Genomic DNA, 12,895 nt, shown 5'->3' on the forward strand with positions numbered 1-12,895 from the left:
ACGAAGGGTCTTTGGCTTTTATCTATGGACAAGGTGTGTTCTCGCTTGGAGGGTTAAATATTTTGGACTTGCGACGTCATGTTTTGGCTCAAAAAGCTATATTGTTGCCAGTTTTTTTGGAGCAGCATCAACCTTGGGCTCTCATGGTCACTCTTTTGTGTACGCACATTGTCACTCCATCTTTTGGTCATTGGAAACCGACTTATTGGGATGTTGTTTTTGGGAAGCTTGAAGGATACATTCTTGGATGTCCCTCTACTTCTTCTCTCATTGTCGATTGGAAGGTTGTCACTTCGCATTTGGCATGGCATGGTGGACAATCCTCTTGGGTAACTCCCTTTGTTTGGAGAGTCTGCATTTGGAGCAGGGCCTTCACTTCGACTTTCGTTGAACAGTCTCCTTGCCAAGCGTATTTTCTTTCCCAAAAAGGAATCTGTCAGGTACATGAGGTAGTTGATGACTCGGGTTATGTTCTTTCGTTTGTTGATGCAGTGTTCCGCTTTTGGTTCGGTCCTCACTATTCTCCTCTCTGGCGGGAAATTCAAAAGATGCTTGCTCCTCACTCACCGATTCCTCCTTTGGATGTGGACTCCCACTTCTCTGATTGGAATCTGGCTACTACCATATTGGATTGCATTTCAGCTGGCAATGTCTATGCCATCTGCATTCTGATCTATGGATTGTGCATCATTGTAATTAGCTGTGGTCACTTCCCGAGTCATCCTTGTGGTGGCAACACACATTGTCTTGCATTTGGCAGAGTCTTCTACCTTTGAAGAAACATGTTTTCTTGTGGTGCTGCTTGGTGGGAGCTCTACCTGTTGGCAGTGTATTACATGCACGGCATATTGCGCCTTCCCGCTGCCTAAGATGCCTTGAAGCTGAGGAGACCGTGCCACACTTACTGTGGGGTTGTCGCCATTCTAGAGCCTTCATTCGGCAAGTGTCACCTGCTCTTCGGCTGTGTTTTCCTTTCGACACTTTTCATAGACGCTTTTGGCTTTTCGGGGTGCTCCAGTCATCACAATCTTAGTTTGCGGTGTTCTTTACCTGGGTCAGATTTTGGACTCTGTGGGCCATCTGGCACCGGAGGAACTCCTTGATGTTCCAAGGCACTTATGTTGAACCCTTTCCCTATTTTAAATTATCTCTTGGCCAAGCATTGCATTTCGCTCATGATGTTGGAGACATCACTCTTGATGCCTACAGGATTTACTTTGACTGTTTCTAGCCTTTGGAGCCTCATAGTGCTCTGCTTTTTGTATCCCTTTCTTTCTGTGGGTTTTCCTCGCTTTGAGGTTTCCCACCTGTAAATTCTATCAAACAAGATTTACAAAAAAAAAGTGTGTGTGTGTCAGTCTCTCTTAAGCTGTTACCGAAGATTGGTAGTTATCCTATGTGCAAAGTGTTAATTGGGAGTAATAAGCCTGTGGTGTATCAAAGGAGAGTTTCACTTGGACCTGAGAGAATGTGTCGAAGTTGACTGTAGTTGAGCGATCGGGACCGTATAGCATGGGTAGAGGAAAATAGGGGAAGTAACGTGGATACACTGGATAAGGTCCTATCATGGGATTATAAAAAGATCAAGATGGTGGTGGGGGTAGTGATGGTAGAGCAATATGTGTCAATGCAGTAGGGAGATGCAAAATAGGATGCTCATTGGCCATGGTACGGAAAACAACTTCCATTAGTGAAGATTGTGAAGAAGGAGCAAGAGGAGTAGAAATTGGAGGAAGAAATTTTTTATGGTTCAGAGCTGTGTCATAAGACATGTGAGAAGGCAAGGGAATTGGTGGAATAGGGTTTACGTGTGGGATAGATACCGCAATAGATGTTTGGGGTTGAGAAGAAGTGGTCGATCCCATAATTTTGTAAAGATTTTGAAATTCTTGAACAAGATTAACCAAATTTCCACAATCAAATGAAGTTGTCGCAAGAGGCTCTGAATCAGGAGGGTTTTGTGAAGCTCCATTGGTTGCCTTTACTGAAGGCGGAGTTGGGTTAGGGTTAGCATCTATTGTAAGTGATCATGATCATTCCTCTTGTAAGAACAAGAAGAAAGCCGAGCTCTTATACCTTTGTAATCACCCGTTGGTCCAATGATCCACTCAAACACACAAACTACAAAGGGAAACTTGAATCGAACAGATTGAATATAGCTTGGAGAATCGAGAGGACACGGGAGAGGCGTAGTTACCCTCTGGAGAAGATTGGTTCCTCAAGTTGAGCACCCTTGGCAGTATTTCTCTGTCGATTAAATTCTCAAGTTTACAAGGGATTGTGCGACCTCTTAGAGATAATCAGTCATTACAATTGGGCTCTGCCCATGAATCTATAGGAACTAGGGCTTTTCTACCAAAAGCAACCTAGAAATGAATGGTTGTTTTTATTGTCTGCTAAAAGCATAATAGATATATGCTTTCATTAACCAAGCTTCAATAAGCTCTTCTAGTGTAAACGAGGCCATGTCAACACAATCATATGTTGTCATGTCCGCAAGGTTTGTAGAATCCATATTTTGCGGTGGGAAATGCCCCTTGTTTATGGGTAGCAAGGTATGGAGAAGGGTCCCTTGATTAGTAGCACTCATCTCGTGTGTGTGTGTGTAGCGAGTTTTCATCATAGATATAGACAAGTGGATACACTTTGGTACCTTGACAGCAGCAGATATGTTAGCTAGACGACTTAGAGCCAGAGATAGAGTAGCATTATATAGGTCCATGCCTAGTATCTGATGAAATAGGGTAACGATTTTCATTGTCTTTTTAGAGAGAGATTTGGGTCTCTGTCTAGGGTAATTGATAACGTTGATTAGAGGTGGGTGCCTTGGGCTATTCTTGTTGGAGCTACGTAGGCATATGACAATGATGTAATTTTTTGGTCTCATAGGCCTTTTGCAATTGTAAAGAAACATTCCATTTCCTTTTCTCTTCACTCACTCACAATTCTTGACACATATCTCTCTACCTCCCTCTGCAAGAAAGAATAAAAAACCATTACACAAGCAACCATAAAGGATTGTGATTTGTTTGAAGCTAGATCTTGTCAATTCTCATCCGCTGTGCTTGACATATTGAAACTCGTTGACACACCATGGGCTTATTATTGCTCATTAACACTTTGCACCAAAGATAGATACCATAAAACTTGAGAGAGAGGGACATATATATGTAGAGATATACCATAATAGATGCGTAGAGATATGGATAACTTGAGAGACTGAAAGAAACAGAGTAGAGAGTTAAGGAGAGAAGATTGAGAGTGAAACAACGTTGACTCAAAATGGCCGGGCCCCTTCATAGGAATATGTTTATTCCTCCACAATTACAAATACATGGGCTGAAAATTCAGCATGGAATCACCGTCAAACAAGTAAGAAAACAATCCTGTTGGTTTCTACTCGTTTGCATGTGTTTCAACTTTCCTTACAAGCACATACAAGAGTTGGAGAAAGGCACCCGTTTATGTGACACCCCAAAGGCCTACCAATGGGTCACATAACCGGTTGTCTTCTCTTGCTCGTCGAATGCGCAAGAGTGATGTCCTTTTGTCACGTGCACATCTAACCCTATGTGTACGTGGACAAGCTACTTCATGACATGGGTTCAGTTCAGTTAGATTAGGAAGTGTTCTGGCACTTTTGTGAGTCTGTTCGCAGACCGTGCATCTCCAGACACTTAGAGTAGATGCATATCCTCTGGTTGCACACAGCCTGATCATCAGATTTCCATCAGAACCCATCAGGAGCATTTTTACAGTGCATAAACCTATTTTCCCTATTTTAGCCAATTTTCACTTATTATTTTTAAGTGACTTTTGTTGGGAACTGGGTAGGGCAATTTAGCAAGCCAAGTATATAAGTAACCCTAGCGCTAGCACTTTCTGGCAGAAGAGGGAGCAGGGACCTGACATCCAACAGTGCACCTTCTCAAGCAAGACCCCCCGGGCAAGAAGACTCGGCGTTTTCAGCCATCAACAAGAATAGCCAGCGTTGTTCCTTCCATTGCTGATCAGCCCTAGCGTTTTGCATTTGTAGTAGCCCGGCGACAGCAGACACAACAAGATCACTAGCGTTTTTGCATCAAGTACTAGATCAGCCCTAGCGTTTTTGGATCAGCAGAGCCACATAGCGTTTTGCAGATTCTCTGCGACAAGACCATCATTAGCACTAGCGTTTCCAGTTTTCAACAGTCAGACTCCGTAGCAGAACCCCCAAACCTCGCAGATCTCACCTTCCCGCAACAGATCCTTGCCGCACGGTCATATCAGCCAAGGTTTGCAGTTTCAGCCCGGAAAACACAGATTTCAGCATCTGCATTATCAGCACGTCGTCGCCGCATGGTCGCCATCGACATCATCACCAACATAGAGTCAAAATTCAGCAGATAAAGATTTGCAGTTTTCAGCCATTAGCGTTTTCAGATTTCAGCGGTCTCGTCATCGTCCTCATCGTCGTCGACATCGTCGGCAAGTCCAAGCATTGTAGAGATTTGTGCAATCAATAGTAGACCACTCTCGCCATAGAGAGTTGGGCCTTCGGAGCAAGGTTTGACAACATTCTGATGTCGTATTCTTCTCTCTCTATCTCTCAGTCTTAGCACCTTCATTCATAGTGTTTGTCACTTTGTTTGTGATCATTTGCACTCTCTCACTAAGGGAACGGAAGGCTCTCCCTTCCGTAAGTAAAAGGAACCCTTGAGCACAGTTTGGAGCACTCATCTTGAGCAAAGTTCAACATTCACTTCCACTGCACCTTACATTCTGATGTCGTATTCTTCTCTCTCTATCTCTCAGTCTTAGCACCTTCATTCACAGTGTTTGTCACTTTGTTTGTGATCATTTGCACTCTCTCACTAAGGGAACGGAAGGCTCTCCCTTCCGTAAGTAAAAGGAACCCTTGAGCACAGTTTGGAGCACTCATCTTGAGCAAAGTTCAACATTCACTTCCGCTGCACCTTACATTTGTATCAGAGCTTTGGCAGTCTTCTGTATCACTCAAGGAAAGAACCACAGGAACCACATAATTTTTTTTGCTCGTTGCAATCGCACGTAACCCAAGTCCTCTTGGGTGTGTCGATTCCTAATCGTGTTTTTGAAGAGTTACAAGAAACCCAAGAAAGAAGGGCTTGTCTAGCCTCCCCTTGTTTCTCTTTTCACTCATTGAGAGCGGACCATGCACTTAGCGGCCGGCCAATCGACGTGAGGTGGGAAAAAGCAACCTTGGTGTGAGCCCAAGGCCGCTAAGGGGTGCGCCCGCGGGAAAGAGAAGAGCTCGTGTAAAGAGAAGACCTTTCTCTAAACACAGATTGCAAGCGAAAGACGAACCTCAAGAACCTCAAGACGCTCAAGAACCTCAAGAACTCAAGAACCCAAGAACTCAAGACCCACAAGAACCCAAGTTCCTCGTGAACTTAAGAACCCAAGACTTCAGTGTATGGTCATTACTCGAAGCGGAATGGATACTTTGCATGGAGGTGATGAACATGGCAATGGTGAAGAAGAATTTTCCCCACCAAGAGGTTTTTCTGACCCTCCCCCTTGTCTACGCCATGGATTGCACTAAATCCTATGGAGGCTTTGGTTAAGTCGATGATGGACATGATGGCACAACAAGAAGCGAATCGCGTTGCCATGGAGCGTGAACGCAAAGACAGAAAGGCATCCTTGGATCGCGAAGTGTGCTTGGCGGGCGAGGAACGAAAAGAAAGAAAAGCTGAAAGAAAGGCAGCTATTGAGCGTGAGCGTGAGCACGCACGCTTGGCCGCCGAAGAAAGACGAGCGGCCTTGGAGACAAAGCGTGAGGTGCAGAGAGACCTACGAATGCAAGAGTTGGTCCGACAGGTTCTCACCTCAAAACCAGAGCCGGCTAAAGAAGTTGGTAGTTCATCAAATGACGCAAGCCGAGATTCGGACTTCAACAACCCCGTCACAGAGAAGATCACGTTCAGTAAGTATGATGGTAAGATGGATGCTACGATTATTCATTCTTGGTTGCATCAATTTAATGCTTATTTTGCGACAACTAAGAAGACAGGAACTAGCAAGGTTTTGACGGCAGCTATGTACCTTGCCGGTGATGCCATAAATTGATACCACGCATGGCAAGAAGCACAGTTGATCACGCACCTAGAGAAAGCCGAGGAAGGCACGCCCCTTTCCTTCAATTGGGCCGACTTCCAAGACAAGCTCAAGGAGCGGTTTGTGCCACCACAATACCTAGCACGGTTGAAAGACGATTGGCTCCACCTAAGGGTAAAGCTAACACAAGTGCTAAACCTAAGCTCACTCCAGGAATTTTAGGAAGATACATCACGTCGGAAGAGCAAAGCATTTATTCTAAGGAAGGTTGTTGTTTTCATTGTCACATCAAGAGTCACATAAAAAGAAAATGTCCTAAGCTTGACTCTAATGAATCTAAAGAACCCACAGATGCCACTTCCTCTATCAATGCAATAAATGAGAACAAGAGTGTGACCCCAGTCTCTCATGATCCTCCCATTGATGAGTCTCTCATTAAGTGTTATGGTCATGTGAAGGGTCAACGCTTTGTCGTATTGTTTGACCCAGGCAATATGCATGATTTGATTAGTGACTCTCTTGTCGAAAGAGCCCCCTTGGAGGTTCACAAGACATCTCCTTTTGAGGTGTCAGGCTTGTCTCCCGGTATGGACTCTCTCATCACGGAAGAGTGCCTTGATGTTTTATTCATTGTTCAACAAGGGTTCTTCCACATAAAATTTGTAGTCTCTCCTCTTTCAAGATGTGATATGCTTTTGGGCATTCGATGGTTTCGTGAGCATAACCCTCTCATTGATTGGGTGGAAAATACGCTCATTTTCAATGCCAAAAGTGACTCTCCCATTGTCATTCGAGGAGAGCAAGTTGTTCATTCTTCATCTCTCATTTCTAATGTGCAAGCGAAGATTGAAAAGAATCAGGAGAAGGAGACTCTCTCAGTCTCTTCTTTTCCAAGGCACGACACACATGATTTGCTTGATAATGATAAGCATGATGATTTGCATGATCAAGATGTGATTATTCACGAGCATGATGATTTGCAGGATAAAGATGTGATTGTTCACAAGGATGATGGTTTAGTTGATACTTTGTCTAGTGAAGCTAACCTCATTGCAGATTCGATCGATCACAAAGAACCGATCTTGGCTCTTGAGTCGAGGTCCAAAGAACCCCCACAGGAAGTATTCTGTTTTTGAATGATTAGTCAGCACGCATTGTTCGAGTGTTTCATTCGTGATGCTTTCCTGTATTTTAGTCACCGTCCTTATGTGATCCCTTTTGATTGGCATGACATATTGCACGATGAACACGATTCACTCATGAATGAGCACTGATGTATGCGGATTACTCATAAAAAGTTGAAATGTTTGCATTCAAGGAATTCGCATTCCATGTCTCTTCCTTGGCATGACATAGTCTCCGAAAGAGCACAAGAAGGATTGAGCATCAAGCATCGGTGTTTCCATTGTGATTTGCCACAATTGATAGATTTAGGTCAGAAAGAAAAGTTTCGATTCCATTGTTTGTGTGTGTTTGATGAACGGTTTGGCACTCCAGTCACTTTGTTCATTTGCATTGCATGCATAGTTTTTCCGAAAGAATAGTCTTTTTCTAGTCACTTTACATGGAATAGGTAAGTTTATGTTTTTGTGTTGGAAGTGGTTTCAGGAATTTTCATCCTCCGAGATTCTTGAAGAAGGTAGACGCATGACTATAAAGGAAGTTGAAGCATCGAAGGAGCCACAGATGACTTTGTGTCGCTTTCGGCGCGGCCCAAAGAAGCAAGCGTTGCAGACCTTTATGAAGTTCAAGTATCGCATGACCCACGCATCAGAGTGGGCCGGCGATTAGTCCTTTCCAGGATTCCAGACGTTGTTGGCGATTTCCCTCGATGCCATACAGTTCGGTACCAGTACCTCACTTTGAAAAGGAGGGGATGTCACGTGCACATCTAACCCTATGTGTACGTGGACAAGCTACTTCATGACATGGGTTCAATTTAGTTAGATTAGGAAGTGTTCTGACACTTTTGTGAGTCTGTTGGCACACCGTGCATGTCCAAACACTTAGAGTAGATGCATATCCTTTGGTTGCACACAACATGATCATCAGATTTCCATCGGAACCCATCAGAAGCATTTTTACAGTGCATAGACCTATTTTCCCTATTTTAGCCAATTTTCACTTATTATTTTTAAGTGGCTTTTGTTGGGACTGGGTAGGGCAATTTAGCAAGCCAAGCATATAAGAAACCCTAGCGCTAGCAATTTCTGGCAGAAGAGGCAGCAGGGACCTGACATCCAACAGTGCACCTTCTCAAGCAAGACCCCCCCCCCCCCCGCGGCAAGAACACTTAGCGTTTTCAGCCATCAACAAGAAGAGCGAGCGTTTTTTCTTCCATTGCAGATCAGCTCTCGTTTTGCATTTGCAGCAGTGTGGCGACAACACAAACAACATGATCATTAGCGTTTTTGCATCAAGTACCAGATCAGCCCTAGCATTTTTGGATCAGCAGAGCCACATAGCGTTTTGCAGATTCTCTGCGACAAGACCATCATTAGCACCAGTATTTTCAGTTTTCAACAGTCAGACTTTGCAGTAGAACCCCCAAACCTCGCAAATCTCACCTTCTCGCACGGTCAGATCAGCCAAGGTTTGCAGTTTCAGCACGAAAAACGCAGATTTCAGCATCCGCATTTTCAGCGCGTCGTCGCCATCGACATCGTCACCAACATAGAGTCAGAATTCAACAGATAAAGATTTGTAGTTTTCAGCCATTAGCGTTTTCAGATTTCAGCTGTCTCATCGTCGTCGACATCGTCGGCAAGTCCAAGCATTGTAGAGATTTGTGCAATCAATAGCAGACCACTCTCGCCATAGAGAGTGGGGCCTTCGGAGGAGGGTTTGACAACATTCTGGTGTCATATTCTTCTCTCTCTATGTCTCAATCTCAGCACCTTCATTCACAGTGTTTGTCACTTTGTTTGTGATCATTTGCACTCTCTCACTAAGGGAACGGAAGGCTCTCCCTTCCGTAAGTAAAAGGAACCCTTGAGCATAGTTCGGAGCACTCATCTTGAACAAAGTTCAACATTTACTTCCGTTGAACCTTACACCTTTGATGAAGAAAAAATTCAGCAATGGCTTCCTCATGCCTTCTCCTTCATGTGATCACTTCGGTAGCACCTCCTCCAATGTCTTCCTTCCTCACATAAGCTTGAATGAGAGAGGTAGCATGTAGTGCTTAAAAGAGAGAGAGAGAGATAGCATGTAGAACTTATGTAGAAGGCGATGGTGATGGTAGTGTAGAGGCTTCTTGGGTTGAGATCCTCTTGAATAAGGAGGTTATGTGGTAGCATTATCACAAGTGTCTTGCCACTTGTCTAAACAGATAAGTTGTCTTTGACAAGTGTCCTTACATTTATCAAGTGTCTTGCCTTTTGTCAAAAAGGTGAATTGTATTTGACACGTGTCCTTACACATGTCTCAACTTTTGGATTACTCCTTTTAGATTCTTCTACTCTTGACTAGAAGCTTCTAGAACATTCTAATAGGCGGAAAATTGATAATAAAAACATTATTATGAGAATCAATTGAAAGGTCTTTTTGAGTAGAATACATAATGCTCAAGCATTTTCAAACAACACTCAACGCAAGTCATCATGCATGTTTTACTGTGTGTGCGCCTAAGGTAGATTCCATCCGTTCCGTACACTCGTATCCATCTATAGATAGTTAGCGATGCAGGGAGACGCATCATGTTGGTATGCGCAGATGACCTCATGGTTTCAAAGGCATGGTCTCAGCATGGATAGATTGCCTCCTTTTCAGTATTCCCTGGATGCACCCTCCCTGCTAGTCACGACGGAGATCACTAGACTCATTCGTTAGGATCTTATATAGTTGGACACCAGGAGGACATGGGTAGAGCCGATGCAGGAGTTGGGCACGAAGATGGCTTTCTACAAAGAGCACCTTCTCCAACTTTCGGGAGATGGGTTTGTGACTTGTCCGAGCTACATGGACACTCATTTGTCTCATAGTCTACGATGTGCTATTGGTCAGATTCGCACATCCTCACACCAGCTAGAGATTGAGAGGGGTAGATTCAGAGGGATACCACCGGAGTCTAGGATATGTCAACTATGCGGTAGAGAGCCAGAGACAGAGCTACACTACATATGCCACTGCACTGTGTATTATGAGATACGAGGGCGCTTCCATTGCTTATTCAGGGAGGGTTTTGGACCCCTAGATAGAGTCATGAGGTATCAGGATTAGAGATGCCTTGGCTTATATCTACTTGAGCTACACCGACATAGAGATAGTCTGTTGAGGAGACATAGAGTACAACAGTTGCAGAGACAGATCACATACTTCTTTGGATCGAGGGAGCCAAGAGACCAACCACCAGCACAGGGTTGTACCTGCATGCATACCAGAGGCACCCTCATTGACAGGGCGACCGAGCTCGGGAGATCGAGACGACCATGACTGAGACACAGGAGCACACTCCATCGACGGTGACTCCAGCAGAGGATCAGAGGCATTCTAGCACGACACCCAGATTGTCATTGAGGGCCTTCTCTACATTTTCACATTTCACACTTCATTTTCAGGTTTCATTTTTTACTTTCAGTACTTTTTGTACTTGTACTTCAGACATTGTATTAGATTCACCACTTTGTATCTGATGGTCTCATAGGTCATTTTGGCCTTTTGAAGACGTTAATATATCATTTCATTTCATTTCATTTCTTCCCAAAAGGGTAAGATGATATAGTCCTTCATGCTTTTCAAGCATGTCAATGGCCATTCATACTTTCCCACTTACGGATTGAAGTATGCCTAATCAATCATGGTTCGGTAAACACAAGAACACACATCCATTTATGTAATCTTTCAATCAGACAGACAAAACATATAATCTTCCATAAATTTCTTTGATTCATGGGTGTCAAAGGCTGATGACACATATAAGCCATGAAAACTAATACAAGCTATACAACTGGAGCACCGGTCGGTTATCTTACCCTTCATTCTATGATGGTTGGAGAGACAAACAGTAGTGTCAATGTTTCATGTTTTTAGATAGTGATTTTAGTCTTCGGTTGGCTAATGAAATCTTAGCTTTCAAAGCTGTGCAGACTTTAGAATTGTAGGGCATGCATGTCTTGTGTTCGGTTTAGCCATGGAAGACAGTTTTTGTGGAATTTCAGAACAATAATTTTAGAAGTGCACGTATTTGGTGTTGTTTTTTCTTTCCTCCCTTTGTTTGTCCCATGCTATGATTGCAAAATTTTGGCCATATTTATCAGCATACTTCTTACCAAGATGTTTGTGAAGGGTTAAATTTTAAAGATGGTAGTCTCTTTGATTCACATAATCCTTCTTTAGGTATGAACAGTTTGTTGTATCTTTGGAGGAGGCTTCAAAGGATAACCTTCCTTTCCTAAAGGAGAAGGCTTTGAAGGTAAACTTGCTTGAATTCTTTTAATCCTTCATGTGATACAAATGCAGAAATAATCATGCGAGCATATTTTTGAAGTCTTTTCTTGTACTGGATGTTGACTACAGACAATTTATGAGCTTCTCAAAAGCAAGCCCGAGCAAGAAAGACGATTACTTTCTGCCCTTGTGAACAAAGTATTGTTGTTGCTGATTTAGCGTGAAGAAATTCTGTTGTTATGTATCCTTCAAGGCTTTGCATGCTCAATCATTCTTCACATGCAGCTTGGGGATCCTGAAAGAAAAATTGCTTCAAATGCTGGGTACTATTTGTCTTGTCTTCTGACAGCACACCCAAACATGAAGGTAACTCTGTTTGCTGACATGTCTGCTGTAATTTCCCATGTGTGTTCAGTATTCACAAGCTATTTGTACAGATGGTGGTGGTGCAAGAGGTGGATGTTTTTCTTTTTCGACCACATTTGGGACTGCGTTCAAGATATCAGGCGGTAAAATATTCTACCAATCATAAAACTTTCAAAGAAAGCTTTCTATAAAGGTTATCTATGAGAAGCAAAGTTGGATCCATGAGATGATTTGAGCATGCGTGTTGCAGACTTGCAAGACACCTTACTTCAAAATCCGCAGAGTACCCTCTTTAAACAATCTAGGCATCGAATTTTTGAAACGATTCAGAACCAGTTTCTGTAGCTTTTTCCTTTTGTTGAAATAGCCTCTTTGCAGCTTTTTGTCTTCGTTGACTGGTAATCACTATCATTCTAAGGCGTGGAGAAGTCCCTATGAAGGTTTATATATAGCTTCTAGCCCCTTCTGACTTAAATCAGACTGCCTTTTTTGCATAAATGTAGTATCTTTGAAGCTGGTTTCTTCCATTGTGCTAGATAGTAAGCGATATGGAATGGATGCATCTGTTTTAAAGGACTATAGGTCCTCCCAAATATCCTTGAAGAATACAGTGCTTAGCGTCATATATATGCCTTCAACTTTGGCTTGCACCTTGAAAGAAACAAAGATATACTTACATCTCTTATTTAGGGCAGGAGAGGGCACAGAGGGAGCACACCTGCAAAAACACTAAGGCATAGGAGAAGAAGGGCAATCTGGAACAAGGACTCTAGAGAGAGGAAAAACAGCTAGAGAGAGGAAACACTGGAGAGAGAGAAATCCAAAACGCTGGCTCACACTACAAATGCACAAAAAGATGTTACTGGGGTGGGTGTTGCGGAAAAGGCGGTGTGCCTCACCCCGGGGCCGGATACATTGTCCGGCTGTCCACTTATCTCATACTTTATTCATTATAGATATATATGAATAAGGGGCTCCTCTCATTGTGAGGTTGGCTGCACCCATCTGTGTGTGCTATCTCCTTCACCGCACACGTCACTTCCACGCTCCTGCACCATGGTCC

General features: G+C 43.4%; 1 protein-coding gene across 1 annotated transcript in view; it reads left to right on the forward strand.

Annotated features, from left to right (window-relative positions):
• The window catches only part of EDA25 (CCAAT-binding factor), a 92,015-nt gene that overhangs the window by 15,489 nt on the left and 63,631 nt on the right, over positions 1–12,895 (forward strand). Inside the window, exons 4-7 of the mRNA XM_086493483.1 lie at positions 11,416–11,491; positions 11,596–11,664; positions 11,752–11,832; positions 11,904–11,975. Coding sequence (XP_086349609.1) covers positions 11,416–11,491; positions 11,596–11,664; positions 11,752–11,832; positions 11,904–11,975 — 298 coding nt within the window. The remainder of the gene's footprint in view (positions 1–11,415; positions 11,492–11,595; positions 11,665–11,751; positions 11,833–11,903; positions 11,976–12,895) is intronic.

The sequence above is a fragment of the Adiantum capillus-veneris genome, chromosome 21 (genome assembly GCF_014529385.1).
Source record: "Adiantum capillus-veneris isolate H3 chromosome 21, ASM1452938v2, whole genome shotgun sequence".
Lineage (NCBI taxonomy): Eukaryota > Viridiplantae > Streptophyta > Polypodiopsida > Polypodiales > Pteridaceae > Adiantum > Adiantum capillus-veneris.